The following is a 23,392-nucleotide window of genomic DNA, read 5'->3' as shown; positions in this document are numbered from 1 at the left end:
GAAGAGCCAGGTCTGTTCATAGTTTTGCAGTCTGATACAGGATTTTAATTTCAGACAGCAGTTTTGCCAAATGAAGCTAGATGGAGCAGAAGTGTACTGAATATGCTTTGAAAGAATATCTCTCCAAAGATCTACACAAGTAAGTAATCTTTTTTTGTTAACTTTATTTATAAGTGGCATTTGAATTGTATTGGATTTCTTACTTGGAATTAGTAGCAGGTGTAGATAGTAAGTTAAACTTTTTCCTTTTATTTCGAACTGATTATTGTAAAGATATTTATTTGAGGTAAATGTGGTTAATTCGGTGTTAAAACTAAACTTTGTTTAAACAAAAGATACCTATTGATCAGATTCATCACTCCTGGGGTGAAGTACAGTGGTTAGCACTGTTGCTTCACAGTGCCAAGCCCCAGGTTCGATTCCCGGCTTGGGTCACTATCTGTGAGGAGTCTGCATGTTCTCCCCATATCTGCGTGGGTTTCCTCCGGGTGCTCCGGTTTCCTCCCACAAGTCCCGAAAGGGAACTGGCTGTTAGGTAATTTGGACATTCTGAATTGTCCCTCTTTGTACTCGAACATGCGCCGGAATGTGGCGACTAGGGGCTTTTCACAGTAACTTCATTGCAGTGTTAATGTAAGCCTATTTGTGACAATAATAATTATTATTATTAAGTATCCTGTCCTCACAGTTTTACAAATTGCAAAATTGTTTGGGGTTCTCGCCCGGTATCCTAACAAAGGTTGAGGTCTGGTCTGATATCCTAACAACCAGAGGCACCAATGACACATTATAATATATTTTTTATCAGATATGAGGCTTCCCTGTAGCTTTGCAGGAACCAGTTAATGATTCTTTAATCACAAAATTTAAAAGAAGATTTGCGAAGTCATTGGTTCCTGACTGATCAGATGTTGTTATTTATCATATTAACAGAGATGTGTTGGTAATGAGCACTACAACGAATGTTTTATCCTTAAGAATACCAGGGACTTCCATTAGTGGGTATTTCTCACTGCATATGAGAGCGTGGGGGGCATTCCCTATAAACTTTCCATCATTACACCCAGGAATCATTCCCCTCAAAAGGGAGAAGATAAGATAGGCCACAATAATGAAGAGTACCGATACCCTTCCTGCATTCTACCTTCACTTATTATGGCTTAAACCACTTGCTCACCTCCCGGCAGTGGCGGTATCCTTTTATTCATCATGATTAAAACAAGGAGACCATAAAACATAGACCACCATCATAAACATTTGGATAAGAAGAAGGAACGATGGATATTTATCACACAACCCTGGTACCATACCACCTACACAGTACATCTCTTCACTACAAGGAGCATGCTGAGGGGTGTTTTCCATTCAAACCAAATGGAAGTCCCTGATATTCTTCAGGATAAAACATTCATTGTAGTGCTCAATTACCAGCACATCTCTGTTAATAATGTAAATAACAACATCTGATCAGTCAGGAATTATAATGACAAGGGATAGAGTCCAGAGCTTACAGTGAACTGCAGATTGTTACTCACAGAAGCCAAGGTATTAACCAGATTGTCGAATGTTATTACAGAATTGTCAAATATCACCCTCCGTGTAACATGATAAAGCAGGACACAGTTCACTCTAACAGCCTTGAGTTATTTTCTAACTTCATCGAAGCCTCTGTGCTTCTGCTGCGTCGCCGCCAAGAGATCTTGGAATAAAGAGAGCTTCACTCCCTGTAGAGCAAGGCCCCGTTACACCTCACCACTTCCAATACTCTTTGGTGATCTCTGAAGTTCTGAAAACGCATAATTATGGACCGGAGTGCTGATTTCCCCTCGGCATCAAACACCGAATACAATGTGCCCTTTCTAACTTAATATGCCCAGCTTTTGTGTCCAGTTTAAGAAAACATGGCAGCCAGCTTCCAAGTATTTAATAGGGAGCTTACCCCCCACTCCTTCTGGCAAATTTACAACCCATGCATTTTTCCTTCAGCCTTGGGTCTCCAGATCATACAGGAATTCTGACACACCTGTAGCTGATTTTACATATATTGCAAGCGGGTCTCAACTGAGGAAGTTACGTTTCGACTGTAAGGATTCTCTCCTCTGTTTCATCTGCAGTTCAACCTCACGAGCATCAATGACTTTAATATTATTTGTAGTCATCAGATGTAATGCCTTCGAAAGAGCTGGATCAAGAGCCCGTTCCAGGATCAAGTCGCGACATTGAAGAGTCGGCTCCATCCCAGTTGCTGCCAACTGCTCAGTTTTGTCGACGGTTTTCTCAGGATTCCTCAGCATTTTGTCACAAATGCTTAGCCATAAATCTTCGAGAGACATATTATTGAGTATTCACTCCCAGATTAGGTTGCTGATCAGGGGCTGTTTAGCACAGGGCTAAATCGCTGGCTTTGAAAGCAGACCAAGGCAGGCCAGCAGCACGGTTCAATTCCCATAACAGCCTCCCCGAACAGGCGGCGGAATGTGGCGACTAGGGGCTTTTCACAGTAACTTCATTGAAGCCTACTTGTGACAATAAGCGATTTTCATTTCATATGGGCTGTGTTGAGCAGCATGGTGGCGCATTGGTTAGCACTGCTGCCTCATGGCACTGAGGTCCCAGGTTCGAACCCAGCTCTGGGTCACTGTCCGTGTGGAGTCTGCACATTCTCCCTGTATTTGCGTGGGTTTCGCCCTCACAACCCAAAGATATGTAGGGTAGGTGGATTGGCCACACTAAATTGCCGCTGAATTGGAAAAAATTAATTTGTGTACTCTAAATATATTTTAATAGTATGGGCTGTGTAAGCATGATAAATGAGAGGATTGAAAGTTGAGTAGCACCAGAGCCCACTCAAATACTGCTTTCCAGTGCTTGCATCACATGACCCCCCCCCCCTCTTTCCAATGTTTAAAGAGGTGCGGCATTGGAGGAGAATAGTGTGGTAGTTGTGTCAAAGGTTGCCGAGAGGTCAAGGATGTACCATGGTCACAGATACAGGGGGTATAATTAACAACTTGCGTTGTCGTAGGTGCAAAATTCTAATGAATTCTAGAGAAATTCAAATACATAGTTGTACAAAAGATGGACTGGATTTGGGAGGAAACATGTTCAAGGATTTGGGAGATAAAAGAAAAATTGCTAACGGTTGCAAGGTCAAAGGGATTGAGGGTATGTTTTTGACGAATGGTGATGTAGGTTTTAATAGGAAGGGTGACAGTGTTAGAGGAGAGGTGAGCATTTACAATGCTATTATTAAGAAGTAACGTTCACTAGTTTAGTAGGAATGAGGCCGTGAGCAGGAAATGGGTCTCATGAATAAGATCATCTTGAGGAAAAGCAATTGGGGGATTGGGTGAGAAACTATTCAATGGACAAAGTCAAATGGATACATCTAATTATGTTCTTGTGCGATATGAAATTTGTTTTCGCTTAAAATATGACTTTGGACAAAAGTCATTTCAGTCATTGAGAAAAATGTACATATGATTTTATTTTGGGAAAGCACTTTCAGTGATTTGTTTTTAGAATAAATGATACAGCATGATGTGGCAATAACAGAGAGCCTTTGAAGATCAGTGGTTAGATTAACAGAGGAAATCCCATGAAAACATCTGCAGAACACATAAGGAAATGTAGGGACTAGGGAAAATTCAGAATTGAAAGAAATTAGTATAAGTAAGAAGATTGTATGAGAGAAATTAATAGGACTGAAAGTTAATACGTCCCTGGGACCTGATATTATGTATCCCATAATGTTGAAAGGAATTGCCTTCGAGATAATGGATGCAATTGGTGGTCACCTTCCGAAATCCTGTCTTCAAAGCCTGGGGTTGGTTTGGCCTTCTGAGCACCTGTCCTATGTTGTCCTGTTCCAAATGTTGGTCATGGGGGGTTAGAAGTGGCCGGGTCATCCACTGACACCCCCCCCCCCCCCCCACACACACACACACACACAGGTTGGAGCCTAGGTTGGTGACCGTCAGGGGTTCTGTGAGATAGCATAATAGAAGTAATGATGTCTTGTGCTTCGATCATTGGAATCCTAAGGAGTGCTCATTGATCCTGATCCTGCCTTGTCCATGATTATTCTTTTCTTTGTACGCCAGTGAAGAGGTCTTTATCATGAGGACTGCCCTGCATCTGAGCTGTTATCTTGGACTATGCTCCCAGTAGATCATGTTGCTATCTGCTCGATGGCTTGATGTTGACAAGTATAAGTGTATAACGGGGGTGAGATGGCCTGTACCATTGTTTTTTCTGATTTAATGAGTGCATAACATGAATATTGCATTTCGGACTTGTGTGCAGTCTTTATCCTAAATTTCTGAAAGGAAAGTCAGCAAAACGAGCAAGGCAAGGGGTGGAAGGTTGGGGTTGGAAGGATTAGCTTGTCCTTGCTTTGATCGAGGAAGGACCCCCAGCTAGAGCTAATCAGTTTGGGGTTTAATTTTATCTTTTCCTTTCAATTTTCTTTTTTGGGGCATGATGCACTATCAATTACGAGAGTAGAATGTAATCGAGGCTTTGTTACACAGAGATGTGTGGCCTCCTACAGCAGCTTACGAAATGGCTGCTGTTCGGAGAGCACACACATTTATACTCGGCCTCCTGGACGGAGCCAACAGGTAGGGATCTACCCCCGTACCTGTAGTACAGGGGCCTTACCGTAATACCCATATATACAATATAATACAACAGTGGTGACTACCACATTCACCCCCTGTTAAAAATGAGTGCAGCGGGGGTGGTGGAAAACTATATACATACAGATTGGTTTTAAAATTACAGGGTTGGTTACAAATTTAGATGATCTGTCGTTGAGAGCGCCGCAGTGCTGGTGGCGTCTCAGGCGTCGGCTTGGTCTTCAATGACTCCGGGAGCGTATCGAAATCCTCTTCATCCCCGGATGGGAGCAAGGGGAGGACGGATTGTCCTGGAGCGGCGATGCGCTGGGGGAGGGGAGGGTGGCGCCGGGGCAGGGGGGTGGGGGACCCAGCTGGTGCCAGATCCCTGAGGGAGACTGTGTCTTGGCGGCCGTCGGTGTACGCTACGTAAGCGTACTGCGGGTTCACATGGAGTAGCTGTACTCTCTCAACCAACGGGTCCACCTTGTTGCGCCACAGGGGCTTGCAGAGGAGAATGGGTCCTGGAGCTGCCAGCCACGTTGGGAGCTAAACCCCGGAGGGGGACTTCCTGGGGAAGGCAAAGAGACGTTCATGGGGGGTTTCGTTGGTCGCGGTGCACTGGAGCGACCGAATGGAGTGAAGTGCGTCGGGGAGGACCTCCTGCCAGCAGGAGGCTGGGAGATTTCTGGACCGTAGGGCCAGCTGGACAGCCCTCCAGACCGTCCCATTCTCCCGCTCCACCTTCCCATTTCCCCTGGGGTTGTAGCTGGTCGTCCTGCTCGAGGCAATGCCCCTGTTGAGCAGGTACTGGCACAGCTCCTCGCTCATAAATGAGGATCCCCGGTTGCTGTGGACGTAGGCGGGGAAACCGAACAGAGCGAAGATGGTGTTGAGGGCTTTGATGACGGTGGCAGACGTCATATCGGGGCATGTGACGGCGAAGGGGAATCGGGAATACTCGTTGACCACATTAAGAAAGTACGTGTTGCGGTCGGTGGAGGGGAGGGGCCCTTTGAAGTCCACGCTGAGGCGTTCCAAGGGGTGGGGGGCCTTCACCAGGCGCGCACGGTCTGGCCGGGAGAAGTGCGGTTTACACTCCGCGCAGACCTGGCAGTCTCTGGTGATGGCCCTGACTTCCTCGATGGAGTAGGGCAGATTGCGGGCCTGAATGAAGTGGTAAAAGCGGGTGACTCCCGGGTGACAGAGATTGTCATGCAAGGTCCGGAGTCAGTACACTTGTGCGCTGGCACATGTACCTCGGGATAGGGCATTGGGGGGCTCGTTGAGCTTACCGGGGCAATACAAAATCTCGTAAATGTAGGTGGAGAGCTCGATCCTCCACCTCAAGATTTATCATTTTTGATCTTACCCCGCTGTGTGTTGTTAAACATGAAGGCAACCGACCGTTGGTCAGTGAGGAGAGTGAACCACCTGCCGGCCAGGTAATGCCTCCAATGTCGCACAGCTTCAACGATCGCTTGGGCCTCCTTTTCGACGGAGGAGTGCTGAATTTCGGAGGCATGGAGGGTGCGGGAAAAGAATGCCACGGGCCTGCCTGCCTGGTTGAGGGTGGCGGCCAGAGCGATGTCTGATGCATCGCTCTCGACTTGGAAGGGGAGCGTCTCGTCGACCGTGTGTATCGCGGCCTTGGTGATGTCGGCCTTGATACGGTTGAAGGCCTGGTGAGCCTCGGCCATCAGTGGGAAAGCAGTGGATTTGAGTGGGACGGCCTTGTCCGCATAGTTTGGGACCCACTGGGCGTAATACGAAAAGAACACCAGGCATTGTTTGAGGGCCTTGGGCAGTGGGGGAGGGGGAGTTCCATGAGGGGGCGCATGTGGTCAGGGTCGGGCCCTAGAACTCCGTTCTGAACCACATAGCCGAGGATGGCTAATCGGTTCGTGCTAAACACACACTTCTCCTTGTTGTAAGTTAGGTTGAGGAGTGTGGCGGTGTGGAGAGATTTGAAAGGTTAGCGCGTGGTCCTGCTGGTCGTGGCCGCAGATGATGACGTTGTCCAGGTATGGGAAAGTGGCCCGTAGCCCGCACCGGTCAACCATTCGGTCCATCTCCCATTGGAAGACCTGGTGACGCCGAAGGGAACCCTCTGAAAATGGTAAAGGCGGCCGTCTGCTTCAAACGCAGTGTATGGGCGCTCCGCCTTACAGATGGGGAGCTGGTGGTAGGCAGATTTCAGGTCCACTGTTGAGAAGACCCGGTACTGTGCAATCTGACTGACCATATCAGATCTGTGTGGGAGGGGGTATGCGTCGAGCTGCGTGTACCAATTGACGGTCTGACTGTAATCAACGACCATCCTGTTTTTCTCCCCGGTTTTCACCACTACAACTTGGGCTCTCCAGGGGCTGTTGCTGGCCTCGATGATACCTTCCCGCAGCAACCACTGGACCTCAGACCTGATGAAGGTCCTGCCCTGGGCGCTGTACCGTCTGCTCCTGGTGGTGACGGGTTTGCAATCTGGGATGAGGTTTGCAATCAGGGAAGTCGGGTCCCAAACTATGCGGACCTTAAGGGTCGCGAGGCCGCAAACAGTAAAGGGTGGTAGGGGCCTACCAAATCTCAGGGTTAGGCTCTGGAGGTTGCACTGGAATTCCAGGCCGAGTAGCAAGGCAGCGCAGAGGTTGGGGAGGACGTAGAGCCGGAAGCCCCTGAACTCTACGCCCTGGACGGTGATGGTAGCGATGCAGTACCCCCAGATCGCCAAGGATTGGGATCCGGAAGCCAGGGAGATTCTTTGGTTAGCGGGGTGTACCGCGAGGGAGCAGCGCCTTACCATATCAGGGTAGATGAAGCTCCTGGAGTCCCGAAGGCAGGATATCTCGTGCCCGTCGATCTTCACCTTTGTCGAAGCGGTAGAGAGGTTGTGCGGTCGAGACGGGTCGATCGTGACCGAGGTGAGATGCGGCTGGTCGGCAGCGGTTGCAGGCGACCCGATGAGGGCTCGATGAGGTGCCCGACGGGCAGGGGGCCTGAGGCGGGTAAGCTGGCGGCGCCCACGGGCCGCACGTGTCCTGGGGCAGGCAAGATGGTGGCGCCCTCGGGCCGCATGTGACCTGGGGCAGGCAAGATGGCAGTGCCCATTGGTTCTGAGGCAAGCGAGATGGCGGCGCCCATGTGCCGCACGTGTTGTGAGTGGAGCAAGATTGCGGCACCCATGGGCCGCACGTGGTTAGAGGTGAGGAAGATGGTGGCGCCCACTGGCCGCACGTGGGGGGTGCCGGGACAATAGAGGCGATTGAGCGGGCCTGGCACTCAGCAGCGAAATGTCCCTTCTTGCCACAGGCCTTGCAGAACGCGTTTCGCGTCGGGCAGTGCTGCGGGTGTGTTTCGTCTGTCCGCAGAAGTAGCACTTGGGTCCCCCGGGGTTGGTTGCCTGCCGCGCGGCGCAGGCGTGGGGTTGGCTGAGGGCAGTCGCTGATGGGGTCCACGATGGGGAGCTTGCTGTCGGTGTCCATGATGCACAGGTGAGGGTGGGCCGTGCAGTCGGGGGCATAAGCCTGTACGTTGCGTGAGGCGACCGTGAGCGAGAGCGCTAGTTTCTTGGTCGCCGCGAGGTCAAGCGTGACCCCTTCTAAGAGACGCTGGCGGATGTAGTCAGACTTATGCCCGTAACAAACGCGTCTCTCATTAGCAGGTTCGAATGTTCAGTGGCCGAAACGGCCTGGCAGTTACAGTCTCTCACCAGGGCGAGCAGGGCACGCCAGAAATCTTCCACAGACTCACCGGGAAGTTGGTTCCGCGTAGATAGGAGGTGCCTGGCGTAGATCTTGTTGGTCTGCTGAGTGTAATTCTCTTTCAGTAGCGCCATGGCCTCTGCGTAGGTCGGCGCGTCCTGGACGAGGGGAAAAACATTGGAGCTCAGCTGCGTGTACAGAATCTGGAGCTTCTGTGCTTCTGAGATCGGGTCTGGCGCAGACCCGATGTATGCTGCAAAGCAAGCTAGCCAATGTTGGAAGTCCTTTTTGGTGTTGTCTGCTTGAGGATGCAGCTGCAGGTGGTCTGGCTTGATGCGGAGGTCCATCTCTGAAAAATCTCTGTGTAATAAATTGAAGCACTATCAATTACGACGAGACAAGAGTAGAATGTAATCGAGGCTTTATTACACAGAGATGTATGGCCTCCTACAGCAGCTTGCGAAATGGCTGCTGTTCGGAGAGCACACACATTTATTCACCGCCTCCTGGGCAGAGCCAGCAGCCAGGGATCTACCCCCGTACCTGTAGTACAGGGGCCTTACCGTAATACCCATATATACAAAATAATACAACAGTGGTGACTACCACAGGGAATCCATGCTTTAATCCTTTTTGGGCCCAGGCAGATGACATGTCATTGTGATGAGGACTGGGTTTAGCTGATTAGTGTTACAAGTTAATCATTTCTCTCAATATGGGTCGCCCTCTTTGGCCATTTTACCTGATGGGTGGAGTCTGGTAACCCGGGTCTTTATTTCTCACTTCTTGCTCTTTTTGTGATTTTCCTATCTCACCGAGGGTCTGAGATTTGAGGTCTGAGTTTTACTTGAATGTGTAGTAACAAGCCGGCTCTTTGTAGTATTGTAATCATATGATGGTTGTCTGTTCTGTCCTCGGCCATGATAGGGGTTGGATTGCGTGGTGGGGTAACATTGTAATGTAATTCCTCTCTAGCCCTGGGGCTCTCATGGTCTTTTCTCCTCTGTTGATTTCCTGTGAAGTGATGGTTTGGTGTTACTGTTGTTGACAGTATCCTGTTTTGGTGCAGCTATGTCCTGTATCAATGAAGGAAACATGTTGGGGATGTTTGTAATGACTCCTGTTATGTATTGTACTGGCTTTATATTGATGCCTATGGGGTTTTTTCTCTTTTTCCTTGTTTTCCTGCGATGTTTGTAAAAATTTGAACATTTCAATCAAAATATACTTCTAAAAAAGGGACAGAAGGAGATAACAGGGAACTACAGATCTGTTAACCTTATAACAGTAGCAGGGAAAATGCTGGAATCTATGATAAAGAATGTGATAAATGGACACTTGGACAATCATGATTTGATTGGGCATAGTCAGCATGGATTTATGAATGGAAAAGCATGTTTGACGAACTTGTTGGAGTTTTTTGAGAATGTTATTAACAAAATTGATAAATGAGAGTTGATGGACTTAGCATATATGGATTTTTCAGAAGGCTTTGGATAAAGTCCCCCACAGGAGATTAATTAGAAAAATAAAAGCAAGTGGGAAATGAGGCAATATACCGGCATGGATTGAAAATTGGCCAACAGGCTGAAAACAGAGAGAAAAAACAGGTCATTCTCATGTTGGCAGGCTGTAGCTCGTGGGGGACCGCAAGTACATGGAACCAAGCTGTTCACAATATATATCAATAATTTGGATGTGGGGGACCAAATGTGATATTGCCAAGTTTGCGGATGATACAAAGCTAGGTGGGAAGGTATGGTGCGAGGAAGATGCAAAGCAGCTGCAGGAAGATTTAGACAGACTTAGTGAGTGGACAAGAACATGGCAGATGGAATGTGATGTGAAAAAATGTTTGGTGATCCATTTTGGTAAAAGGAACAGAGGCGCAGAGTATTTCCTAAATGGTAGGAAATTAGGAAATGTCGATGTAAAAAGGGAACTGGGGGTCATAGAATCATAGAATTTACAGTGCAGAAGGAGGCCATTTGGCCCATCGAGTCTGCACCAGCTCTTGGAAAGAGCACCCTACCTAAGCCCACACCCCCACCCTATCCCCGTAACCCCATCTAACCTTTTTTGGACACTATGGGCAATTTAGCATAGCCAATCCACCTAACCTGCACATCTTTAGACTGTGGGAGGAAATCGGAGCACCCGGAGGAAACCCCTGCAAATAAGGGGAGAACATGTTGACTCCGCACAGTGTCCCAAGCCGGGAATCAAACCTGGGACCCTGGAGCTGTGAAGCAACTGTGCTAACCATTGTGCTACCGTGCTGCCCATGGTCCTTGTCCATAATTCAATTAAGGCTGACATGCAGGTGCAACAAGCTATTAGGAAGACTAATGGAACGTTAGTCTTTAACACAAGAGGTTGAGTACAGAAAGTGAGGCCTTGCTTCCATTGTATAGAAGCTTGACTAGACCGCACCTGGAGTACTATGGGTAATTTTGGTCTCCTTACCTCAGAAAGGATATTTTTGCCATAGACGAACCGCAATGAAGGTTCACCAGACCTGTTCCGAGGATGGCGGGATACTCTCATGAGGAGACATTGGGCAAACTCGGCCTGTATTCTCCAAGGTTTTGAAGAATGAGAGGTGATCTCATTGAAACCTACAAAAATACTTAAAGGAATAGACAGGATAGATGGAGGTAAGATGGTTTCCTTTGTTGGGGAGTCCAGAATAAGAGTGAGAGTGAAGCTACTTAGGACCAAGATGAGGAGAAATATCTTTACACGGAGGGTTATGAACCTTTATAATTATTTACCCAGAGGGCTGTGGAAACTCAGTTGTGTATGTTTGAAGCAGAGATTGATAGATTTCTGAATACAAAAATGTAAAGGGTTATGGGAATAGTGTGCAAAAGGCATTTAAGTGTCTGATCAGCCATGATCATATTGAATGGCAGAGCAGGCTCAATGGGCAGAATGGCCTCCTCATGTTCCTATGTTTCTAGTTGCTATATGGACATTCATAGATTTGAATTCCTGTATTTACATTTACATAGCTGTTTTCATCTCAAAATCTCAAGATGCTATAAGTTAAAATGAATAATGGTGTGATAGTTTCACTGCATTGCTGTTCCTGCCACATTGCCATCTCCACTTCTGACATGTCTTTCTTTAATTCTTTCATGGATGTGGGTGTTACGGAGACCAAAACTGCGGGCAGGCCAAAGTTGCACTGTAGAACCTGCTCTGCAATGCACAAGTACAATGGTAGAGCACAGAGCTTCCATCCCATGTGGCTCAATTCTCATGTTAAGAGAGAGCTGGCAGAAGTGCTGCTTTTCTCCTCCATTCATAAAATTTGAAGTGTAAATTATACTCTGCCCAGTGCAAAGCCCAAGAGATGTGTGCCTCTCTGATAGAAGAGATCTTACCCTCTGCACCTTCTGCACACTCAGCTGCTGGTAAAGTGCGTACACCCAAAACCATCTGAGAATTCTGTGTTCCTCTGATTCTGCCACTTGTGCTTTCCATTTCACCCCCTCCCCCACCACTCCCTCGCCCTAATATCTGTCCCCTGCCCCAATATCTACAAGCTCCCATTCATGGCTCTGCTTTCTACCATCTATGCTCCACTCTCTGGAATGTCCTCACGAAAGCTCTCCACTTATAACTATCTCTTTGACCAAAACTTGCAGCCATTCTTTCTAATATCTGTTTCATTGGCGCAGTGTTCATTTTTGTCTGATCAAGCTTCTGTGAAGCATCAACCTTGAGATGTATACGATGTTAAAGGTGCCTTATAGATAAACATTGCCATTATTTTTAAGGTCAAAGTTTTCTGTTTTCCAATGCGAACTGATTTGCTGCAAATTTCCAGTGTTTCGTTTCTTTTTCTTGCGATCTCGTGTTTGTGTTTTATCATTTTAAGTCTCCGATTTATTGTTAACTTCTATTCTCCACAGTAAAAGAGTAACTTTCTATGTGTATCCCACAACTTATAAAACAAGATATATCACAATGCTCTTCAATAAATGTGCATTGTTTGATCCATCACTATATAATTTATTTATGTTACCTCCTTATTATATAGAAACAAGTGAGGGGATATAATACCCATGTGATGCAAGGTGGCGCCGGAGCGTGACAATTCTCTGCGAGCTCTTCCCCATAGATCCTCTTCCTACATCTATTTTAACCATACTAACGATTTAAAATTTAATTCTAACACTAACCATGCTCTTTTATGTTTACTTACAGGCCTGGAGATCCTCCGATGTTCATGGACCGGCCCACTTGACCTGACACGACCTAGCAGGACTCTTCCAGTGACCCGACCATGATGGACTGAACTGACCCTACTGTGTAGCACTACACTCCATGCTTCATCTGATGTATGTGTATATGTATTTACATTTTACATTGTGTATTTATCGTATGTCCTATGTTTTTCATATTTGGAATGATCTGCCTGGACTGTACGCAGAACAATACTTTTCACTATATCTCGGTAAACATGACAATAAATCCAAATCTAAACTAAAACCTAAACCGTAGGATAATGTGGCCATACAAGGAATAAATAGATTACAATACAGTTGATCATTGTGAATACGTTTTATTCAATGAAAAAAATATGGTATAGGAAAAGTGAAAAAATGCTACGTGTTCAGAATTCCAGCAAGACCTTAGTTAGGGATTATAATGAACACTCAAATATATTCAAAGAGTGTCACATCCTCAGCACCTAACTGGAGAAAGCATCAAAGTAAATGTTATTACTGGTGCAGAAACATTTGGACATGTTTGTCTTTGCTTTCATGACCGCCAGGTCTGGCCTAGAATAAAATTGTCAACTTTCACCTTGAGGGGGCAGCACGGTGGCGCAGTGGATAGCACTGCTGCCTCATACCACCGAGGTCCCAGGTTCAATCCCAGCTCTGGGTCACTGTCCATTTGAATTCTCCCCGTGTTTGCGTGGGTTTCACCCCCACAACCCAAAGATTTGCAGCGTAGGTGGATTGGCCATGCTAAATTGCCCCTTAATTGGAAAAAATGAATTGGGTACACTAAATTTATTTGTTTTTGAGAAAAAAAAAACTTTCACTTTGATGCTGAACTTCGGAGGAGCTGCCCAAAGCCTTAACCCATAAAAACATTGGTGATATTTATAATCCCACTTTGGGTGTGTAGGAACGCTCAGACCATGGTTAAAAACAAATCCTTCATTACATTTGACATTCCTTTTACATTTAATTTATTCTCTCAAATTTGATGCATTGCTGGCTGGAGTCCCACATTCTACCCTTTGCAAACTTGAGGTCATCCAAACTTAGCTGCCCATCTCTTAACTTGCAGTGAGTCCCACATCCTTATCCCCCTTATGCTCACAGATTTGCATTGGCTCCAAATGTCTCAAATTTAAAATTCTCATCCCAGTTTTCATTCTGTAATTTCCTCCCTGCCCAAAAACTCTGCAATATCTGCACCCCTCTAAATCTGGACCTTTGTGCATTCCCAGTTATAATTGCTCCACAACTGGTGATCGCGCCTTCCGTTACTCCGCCCCAAGCTCCCGAATTCCCACTCTACACCTCTCTGTCTCTCTTCCTCCTGCAAGACACTCTTTAAAACTTACCTCTTTGAGCAAGCTTTCAGACATTTAGCCTACTATATCCTTCTCTGGCTTGGTGTCATACTTTGTTTTATAATGCTTTTTTGACGTGCCTTAGGGCGTTTGATTAGGTTAAAGGTGCTAGATAAATATAAATTGTTGTTGAACCATTTCATCAAAATTAATAAACGGAAAATTGAATCATAATCATGATTTGTTGAAGAGGTTGCTACAAAGCTAAATGGCAAGATTACTTTGTGACTCATGCAGTGTGTATCAAGCGAATGAGTGGCACCTATTGGAAGCATAGCCTAGTCACCAACATTTTTACGCAGCGCAAGGTCAGAGATCCCTTACTTTCCAACTAGTTTCAGAATAGCATTTTTCTTTGGCAATCAATGCATTTGGCGATGGGGAGGGGGTGGGTTAGGGTTAATACTGCGGATCATTTAACACAAATACTCTCTCACAAGTGACTTTCTACTAATTCTTCTATGCATTATGCAACCGCTGTTTAAACCTGGACATAGCTGACCAGTGGCGGCGGGTGCCCGCGTGGAACAGAATCCCCACAGTGAATCAGACCCCAGGGTCTGGAGATCGCCGGCAAAAGTCAAAGTGAAAGACTCTCACTCGGTCGCTGAATGGCGCTGTTGTCAAATTTCTCCTCCCTAGCCTGCACGCTGTTACCGTCTGTGTATCTCCAGTTTGATACACATCAAGCATTGGGGGGGGGGGGGGGAATAAGACTTTCTTACAGAATTGGACTACATAGGGAGCAATTTTAAATCATTAAAATCACTATTCCGCATAGGGCTGGGGAAGAAGTGATCACACCAGTTTTGCACATTTGTTGGCAGACACGCTTTAAGTAAGTGGAGAGGATCCTCAGATGTTCAGAGGTTATACCAGCTACCCTCGAAATCACTATCCCCTCAAAGGGTGGGAGAGGGATTTTGTGTGTGTGTGTGGGTGGATGGGGGGTGAAATATAACCCACCTTTAAATAGTTGGATATGGACTGCTGACTAACTGCCTCCCGCGCTGTATTTATGTACACACACTTCCCGTGAACTTATCCCTAGCGTTTCCCATAATGTGTCACATCGGAAGCCGGACTTGGAGAAACAAACATGTTTATCAGAAATCATATCCTGGGGCTTATCAAATAAACTGCAAGCGGACTGGAATATTAATGTCCGTTACCGCTCTTCCGATTGAAGAAAGGGAAAGGGAGGGTGAGAGGGGGTGAGGAAGTTCCTGGTATCCACGCAGCGTTGTCAGTCAGAGTCGGTCTCCTCATCATCCGGGCTGACGAACATAATGCAATTCAAGGAGTGCTTGGTCGGGAATGATGAATTTTTCGAATAGCGTTAACACGTTTCCAATTAAAGAAACGCCAGGGTAATCCGGTGGGACCGATTACATCTGCAAATAGTCAGTAAAAGGCTGGGAAAGATCTAACTAAAGTTTCCGAACAATAGGTTGCCAAGTGGACTTTTATTGTTTACCACCCACCTCAAGTCGATAATATCATATTGAACTACCACATGCATCATATACTATATAAGGGCCTGCGCTTGGAGGCACAGCTGAAATGGTGTAGTTTATGGAATAAAGTGCACACCAGCAGAAATTATTTATTGTGTGACCAAGTTTCTACCTTTTCCGAGCGGTGACGGCTACAAGAAGGGAGGACGCGAGTTGCCAGGAGAGGCAGCTGGCTCTATATTGCCCGGTTGGAAAGGTAAATAAATGCGTGGAATTATTTATTGTTTTTAAATTTCAGATTGCTATGCCGCGTTTCAGACTTTGGGGATGTGTTGCTGCGGGTGTTGCAAAGCAGAAAGTGCTGGTCGCTCTCCACCCACCCACCCGGTCCCGGATTTCCCAGCCGCCCCTTTGCGAAGTGTAGGAAGAGCAGCAGAATTCTGCTCACTTTTGCCACTTTTACCAAATGTGCATCTATTTTAAAAGTTTAGGCGGGGGTTGGTGGGGTGTGTGGGGGGGGGGGGGGGGCTGCTGTGGCCATTTAATGTCCATCCCCAATAAGTTGCCACCCTCTGCCGTCGGCTTTTAAACCACAGGAGAGTTGGTTTGCCAGTCCGGGGAAAGCAATAAAGTGCTATCTGCAAATGACAGTGAAGGGCGCGCTGGTGAATGGCTCTGCAATAACGGAGCGCTGATCTAACTACAACGCTGCTTGGAGATCACCATGCCGCTCTCTTTCCTCTTCTAGTGCTACCGAGTCACGGCCGGGGGAGGCTTTAACCTGATCTCAACAGCAATGAACGGACTGAGGTCGCTCTTCTTCGCTGGACTTGTACTTCTGGTGATCACAGCTGGATTTTGCCAGGAGAGGACAGATCTCACAGAGTTAGGGGAAAACAAACCCCTCTTTAACTTGATATTGGAAATCATCAACCAGTTACAAAAACAGCACGGGGAGCAAACCAACGAGGTGAACTATTTCCCGCAAGGTGTCGACTACACTTTTGATTCTCAGGAATTGCCTGACAATGATGTCTACCATAAAGAGGGGAGGGTTGGTGAGTGCCTTTGCTCCATTCCCTCAGTTAAGATCGCGCATAATGGATGGCAATTCATTTGTCCTGTATTCAATAGAACCGGAAAAGAGTATTGAGTTGCCGGATCCGCGGTACGGGCTATTGGGATCTGGGCACGGGTTGGCACAACCGGTTGTGGCCCTGGTGCCCCTGGGAACGCGAATGGTCAATGAGTTGGTTCGCTTTCGCGCGAATGTTGCTGGTTTAGAGTAGAGGGAGAGAGGGCGCTGGCCCTGTGGAACACGGAATGGCAATCCAAGCAGGATTCAGGGAAGGAACGAGACCAGCAGGCAGCTCATTACAACGACTGGGCTGACCGTCTGCTTTTCAGCGGATGAGAGTGTGAGCCATTGTGTTCCCTAACCAGGGCAACGCCACATACTCTCTCCTGCTTTGTCTATCCAGACTGGTCGACATGAGGACATTGACCAAACTGCCCCCGGACTAATTGTTTTCCTCTAATAATGCCACTTGTGTTAAATGTGTTCATCTGCTGTGGGCAGATACAGAGGGTCACACACACGATTGGCGATCCCTCCAAAATATGAGGCAATTAAAACACACAGTCGGCTATAATAACATTGGGAGCGACACCGTGATCCCTGTCATTCTTGACTTGGAGCCATCGTTCCGAATTTCACAAAAAATAACTGGAGCTGTGGGAATTCTCCTCACATCCGAACCAATGTACAGCTCTTCCACTTGGCTCTTTCGCGCGTTCCTGCACATCTGGCGGGGGCGGTAATGACGGTCAACAATTTATGAAGTTGCTGCGGGAAGAACTACCCGAGACCGTCCTTCCCACACACACGTCTCAAAAGAGCCCGCGCAGACAGCCTTAAAGCGCCCTCTCCGACTGAGCAGGATGGCCAAGTGTAGTGGATGTGTGTGTTACCGTGCTCACAGCAATGCCATTAATCTGTATGTGTTCTCCAACAGAGATAGTGCCCAGAGATCTGAGGAAGATGAAAGACAAGTTTTTAAAACACTTAACAGGTAAAGGGCTCTTACCCTTCCACTGTGCGAGTCCTGTGTGTGTGGGGGGCGCAGAGGGCGATTTTAACACGTTTCTGACTTTCTTTCCAGGTCCACTTTACTTCAGCCCCAAGTGCAACAAACACTTCAATCGGCTGTACCACAACACCAGGGATTGCACCATACCAGCATGTAAGTGCGTCTCAGCCAGCCACAATTGTTACAAGTTACAATTTACCTGTTACAATTAAAACCCTGTTACAATTTACACTCAAACTGATCGCTGCAGCCATTCGCCTTTATTTGAGTTTAGCGGTTGGCAATTTGTGGAAAACTCCGCGGCGCTGGATATCTGCAGTTCAAAGCAGAATCTGCAGGAAACTCAGCAGCTCTGCGGGGGAGAGAGCTAGCCCTTCATTAGGACGACTTGCTTGCTCATTACTCGGGCGGGTCACGGGACCCAGGCTGTGGAGTTTGTGTTATATAGAAGCTGCCTGGGTAGGTTTTTGTCCAGCGGGGACACGGTTTGTATTGGTTTGGGTGCAGGTGTCACAGAGAGGCGATCCTGCCCCCACTCCTCAGCCCCAGGCCCACTCACAGCAGCCCATTGACAGCACTGACACCCCGAGGGGCGCCTTTCCTTTGTGGGAGGCAAGCACTTTATTTAGATCAACATTTAAGCTGTGTCAAGTTGACGTGAATCTGCAGTTTCTGAGGGAGATGACAACGCAGCTCAAATAGAAGCACAACTAGCAAGTGGGGGGGGGGGGGGGGGGGGCAGTGTGCCGTTAACAGCTTGCAGGTCTTAAACTTCAGTGAGCGCCGGTTCTAGGGCGGGGGAGGGGGTTACCACGTGGATGCAGCGAAGGCAGAATGAAGTGTAGGCTGCACCGAAAGGACTGTGGCGACTTGTTGCAATGGGCTCGATGCAAACTTTCCTCAGGCACCCCCCTCCGCCAGTTGTCAGGTAAAATGCAGCAGCATGCCCGATCGGATCAAGTTGAGGGCTGGGGCTCAGTTAAAGGACACACAACCCACACTTGCAGTGACAGGCGCTCCAACCCCATTCGGCTCATGTTTTAGTCCATGGACCGTCATACTCGAAGAATCGGGATTTTAACCGCCCTAAAGTTTTCTTTAAGTTTAAAAATACGATGAGCATGAAAATCATGCCACAATCAGACTGAGACACCACCGTTGAGCGAGTGTTGCCGTTTTGCACTGTTTCTGGGATGTTTTTAAATGCAGACAGGTTACAAGACCAGGTTGGACAACTAGAATTGACATTTCTGGTTACGTGCATCCTTCTGGATTCAGGCAAAGCCTCAATACCTCCATAAATAGATCCCCGTGGAAGGAATGCAGATAACAGTATAGTCAATTTCCACTGGTTTTACGAAATAAACACGCTTGTAGAATCCAGCGATTTATCAGAGGTCAGGGGGAAACTATTCAGTGCTGTGAAAGATCGAACCGCACTCTTTCCAAAGGAGATACTCAGGCAGAGAGGGCACAGCGAGTGCATTTCGGATCGTGTTTCTATCCGATGTTTTGCAATTGTCTGACCACATTCTCTTCTTGTAGATTATAAACGGTGTGCCAGACTGCTCACAAGATTGGCTATCAGTCCGATGTGTGTGAAAGGCTAACTTTGATTACTGGTAAGTGTTATTAACTTACTGACACCCTGTGATATTGAGGGGAGGAGGGGGGCGGGGAGCTTTACAGCGAGAGGAGGTCATCCGAAAGTTTCTGTTGTGATATTTGGGGGGGATGAGGGCTGGAGGGATTAAGAGGTCTCTGCTGGAGAGGGCTGCTTCAGAAGGAACTATTCCGTCAGTGAATGCATTTTCTTACCACCACATGTCCATCGCACAGTTCAAGTGTAGCTCTGTCATCCAGCCAAAAATCGATTAGCTGCGAAATGCAGCACTTTAATTCACGTCCATTCCAGATAGATCTCACATCGTTACCAGTAAAACACACCCTAGCTGCTCACCCTGCACGTTTCTTATTCACGTTGGAAGTTCCGCTGTGACACACTTCAAACATCTTTTGGGGGCCATAATCAATCCAGATGGGTTTTTAAATGACTCCCAATATTTGATCACTGCTAGATGCTCTAAAGGTTGTGAGTCCTCACTCAAAACCCGTGCCTCGCTTAAGAAGGAATAAAGCTAGTTTTGCTCTCTTCTATTTACAACTGAACCAACATTGACATTAATTAGATTGTTGCTCACAATGTAAATCGCGGCAGTGTGAACGGTCTCTTGGCAATGTTTTGCCATCTTTCCTGGTTTACTGTGCGAAACGCGGCCATACCAATTGCCATGGCTACGACTTAATTGGAGATGAATGGAGCTGCCAGCAATCGGCGTCCACATTATTTTGCAAAACTTCATAAATCAATACGGCGGCCTATGAAAATGAAAGAGCCAGCCCTGAGTAATTAACTTCCCACTAATCGGCGGCACACACGAGTGCTGAAATGCATGGGTTAGGAAAAAGATACACAAGACACCTAAAGAACCTGTATCCCAGGAGGAAACTGGCAGTAACCACCATTCACATTCGGAGCAAAATAACAGGCGTCATGTACACACGACTTACTTCCATTCGGGCAATTTCCCGTACCAGCCTCCCCAAACAGGCGCCGGAATGTGGTGACTAGGGGCTTTTCACAGTAACTTCATTGAAGCCTACTAGTGACAATAAACGATTTTCATTCATTTCATTGCATTTCATTTCATTCATTTCAGGCTCCTGTAACAAACACCCGGCAGATTCACAGGGTAAATAGGAGGTAGCATTGCAGAAATACAGATGGTCATACTGTTCGAGGAAGTGCATAATTCAGTGCGAAAACAATAAGTTCCTTTCATCATTGATTAATCATTCTCTCCATTCACTCAGCTTTATGACAGAGCAGGGATAGAATGTTTCGGCTGTCATACAGAACTGGACTCCCGGTTCTGATTTGCCTTGGTGAGTTCCACCAATGAGTCAATATTTCTACACCAGACATTTCTCCTTTAGATTTTTAAAACCGGTTTGAAGTTTCTCGGAATGCTATTCTTCCCTTAAACATTCTGTCCGTCAGGAGGGTGCAAAGGGCCGATCATGAATTTTAGTTGCAATAATTATATGGCCATTAGTCTGAAGGAAATATTATTCAAATGTAACACCTGGGAATGTTTTCCCTTAATCTGCCACGCCTCACCTTCGTGTAACTGTGCAGCTGGTAAAACCCACCCACCTTCGGCAAATTGGCTGAGGAGCCAACAAATTAGGAATTCAAAGCTTTACATAGGAATGCAATATTTAACCAACTCCTGCCATTAAATAGCTACAATGGATGGGCAGAAACAATATACCATACTTACCCGGTACTTTATGTAATGGAACTGTTAGTATAAAGCACTAAACTGTGGCTGTTATATTTATTTTTTGTTATCAATATTTTTATTAAAGTTTGCATTTTTATACTGTACAAGAAATGGATGAAACAGTTATAATTTACAATTTACTCATTGATCCTTTTCGGTACGCACCCCCTCCCCTCTCCTCTTTTCTGCTGTCTCCAGGTCCTTTCCTAGGCCCTTTCCTTCACCGTAGATGGTTTGTTTTGCCGGTTGTTTAACTACTTTAGCATTGTGAGGGACCCTCCGGTCCCCATGTCGGTCTCTCCCTGGGTTCCCCTTTGGCGTTTCCTTGGGTCTGTTCCCCCTGTTGCAACAGCCCCCCACCCCCCCCAGTTCCTGCCTGCTACATTAATGGCACTCGGGGAAACTTGCAATCCACTCATGCACCACAGTAATGTGGGACTACATGAGGTGGAAGGACGGGAGCAACAGAAGTCTGATCACATAATTGGGCATTCTAAAGGTGCACTCTATTTAATGGAAGTGAGCTCTGCCATTGAGCATTTACAAGAAACAAAAACAATTACCCAACGTCACATGATGGTGAAAGGCACCAGAATTTGCCATCATTTTCACAACATAAAGAATTGAGCACACTCTTGAACTAACCTGGAAAATGAATCAGATCATGGACAAAAATGTAACTAGGGCAGCACGGTAGCATTGTGGTTAGCATAATTGCTTCACAGCTCCAGGGTCCCAGGTTCTATTCCCGGCTTGGGTCACTGTCTGTGCGTAGACTGCACGTTCTCCCCGTGTGTGCGTGGGTTTCCTCCGGGTGCTCCGGTTTCCTCCCACAGTCCAAAGATGTGCAGGTTAGGTGGATTGGCCAAGCTAAATTGCCCTTAGTGTCCAAAATTTTGCCCTTAGTGTTGGGTGGGGTTACTGGGTTATGGGGATAGGGTGGAAGTGTGGACCTTGGGTAGGGTGCTCTTTCCAAGAGCCGGTGCAGACTTGATGGGCCGAATGGCCTCCTTCTGCACTGTAAATTCTATGCCTATGTAACAATTTTGCACAACTTGAAAATGACTCATGTTACTTAAAAAAAAATCCCTGAAAAGTACACAAAATGCAACAATCTTGTTTTACAGGTGACAACATTAAGTTAAGATATCCCCAGAACCAAGAAAAGTGCCTTGGAAAACAACAGGGAAACACATTGATCTCAATACCTTTATAACATATTCCATTGTGAATAAAGATTTATTTTTGCAAACTGATGGATTACCTCCATAAAACTCCTTAATGTGCATTTTGTATGTTGTCAACATTATTTCTGTAATTCTGTACATTCATATAAATAACTGCCAATGTTACAAAGGCTGAACATTTAAGAAAATAATAACACTTCACTGTTTTCTGTGTAATGCTGCCAAAAATTGCACAAATGCTTTCTTGTTCAACAACCGGTGTTTGGAACATTCTTTTGTATTAAATATTGAGACACTCAGATACTGTTCAAGACAAGGCTAATGTATCCTAAATTTACTGTAGGATTTTTTCATGCTTCAGAGTGCTGGTTATCTTTGCTGTCATATGTAACGCTTATGCAGTTTAAAACCATTTGCTGTGTCATAACACAGCAAAATATTGATATAATAGAATGCTTGGGGTTGCCCTCTACTCCAAGAGATAACTTATGGTTTGCATGACATTTTTCTTGCCTTTGTCTTTACAAAATTTAATATTTTAAAACTACACTGTTAGGTTAGTACATTGTTGGTTATGTTTACATTCTCTGAGCTGAAAAAAAGAAGTTTGTGAGCAATTATCTTTTCTCTAACACAGTGGAGTGTCATTTACACAGAAATATACAAGATAATGTCATTAGTCACTGTACATTAAGATTTATAAACATTCCAGCTAACATGTGCAATATGTATATATTGTAAAGACCTGAATATATATCAGTTATAAAATAAAGTGTTTGGTATTTGACACAGACTAGACTGAGTGCTCTTTGTATACATTCTTAGGTTGTTTCTATTAGATTTTAAACAACTTTTTCCAATCATTGATTCATGATAACATATGTCCGTTTTTGTGAACTCCAGACAGATCTTGGTTTACCCAATCATTGCACGTCTCCAAAGGTAATGCAGATAACGAAAGTGCACAATATTCATTTGGGAGGCAATATATATGATGTGATCGTATTCGCCTGTACAACATTTAGGATGCGTCATTCTGAATAAGTGGTCAAAATCTACTTATAAAAAAGCCTGATGAAAGCAGTTCCCCAAGAGAGGATGACACTTTGGAGTCATGTTTCATAGTCTAATTTTAGTTCCAATACTTGATACATTTGTATTTAATAGCCATTTTCAATTCTACATTTCTGTCCACTGTCACATTCTGAATCAATTTAGTCTTCTGCTTTTTACATTTTACCATTATACATCAGATTATCAGCTATTATTGGAACCAACATTAATAATTAATAATAATGGTTAATAATATCCCAGTCAAATTGCATGTCTGGTGTGATTTTTAATGAAGAATTAGCAACAAATATGCAGTAGAATGTTGCTTATTCCACAGAA

General features: G+C 45.9%; 1 protein-coding gene across 1 annotated transcript; it reads left to right on the top strand.

Annotated features, from left to right (window-relative positions):
- The first annotated feature begins 15,182 nt into the window (after nt 1-15,182).
- Nucleotides 15,183-22,793, top strand: LOC140410503 (ALK and LTK ligand 2-like). Its single transcript, XM_072498663.1, has 6 exons — nt 15,183-15,632; nt 16,125-16,434; nt 17,392-17,448; nt 17,539-17,619; nt 19,012-19,088; nt 21,941-22,793. Exons 2-5 carry the CDS (start codon nt 16,173-16,175, stop codon nt 19,074-19,076), a joined length of 465 nt encoding a protein of 154 aa, XP_072354764.1. The 5' UTR covers nt 15,183-15,632; nt 16,125-16,172; the 3' UTR covers nt 19,077-19,088; nt 21,941-22,793.
- Nucleotides 22,794-23,392: the final 599 nt, after the last annotated feature.

This window comes from Scyliorhinus torazame, chromosome 4 (assembly GCF_047496885.1).
Source record: "Scyliorhinus torazame isolate Kashiwa2021f chromosome 4, sScyTor2.1, whole genome shotgun sequence".
NCBI lineage: Eukaryota > Metazoa > Chordata > Chondrichthyes > Carcharhiniformes > Scyliorhinidae > Scyliorhinus > Scyliorhinus torazame.
The sequence above is the reverse complement of the archived record's forward strand: the minus strand, read 5'-3'. Positions and strand labels throughout refer to the sequence as shown.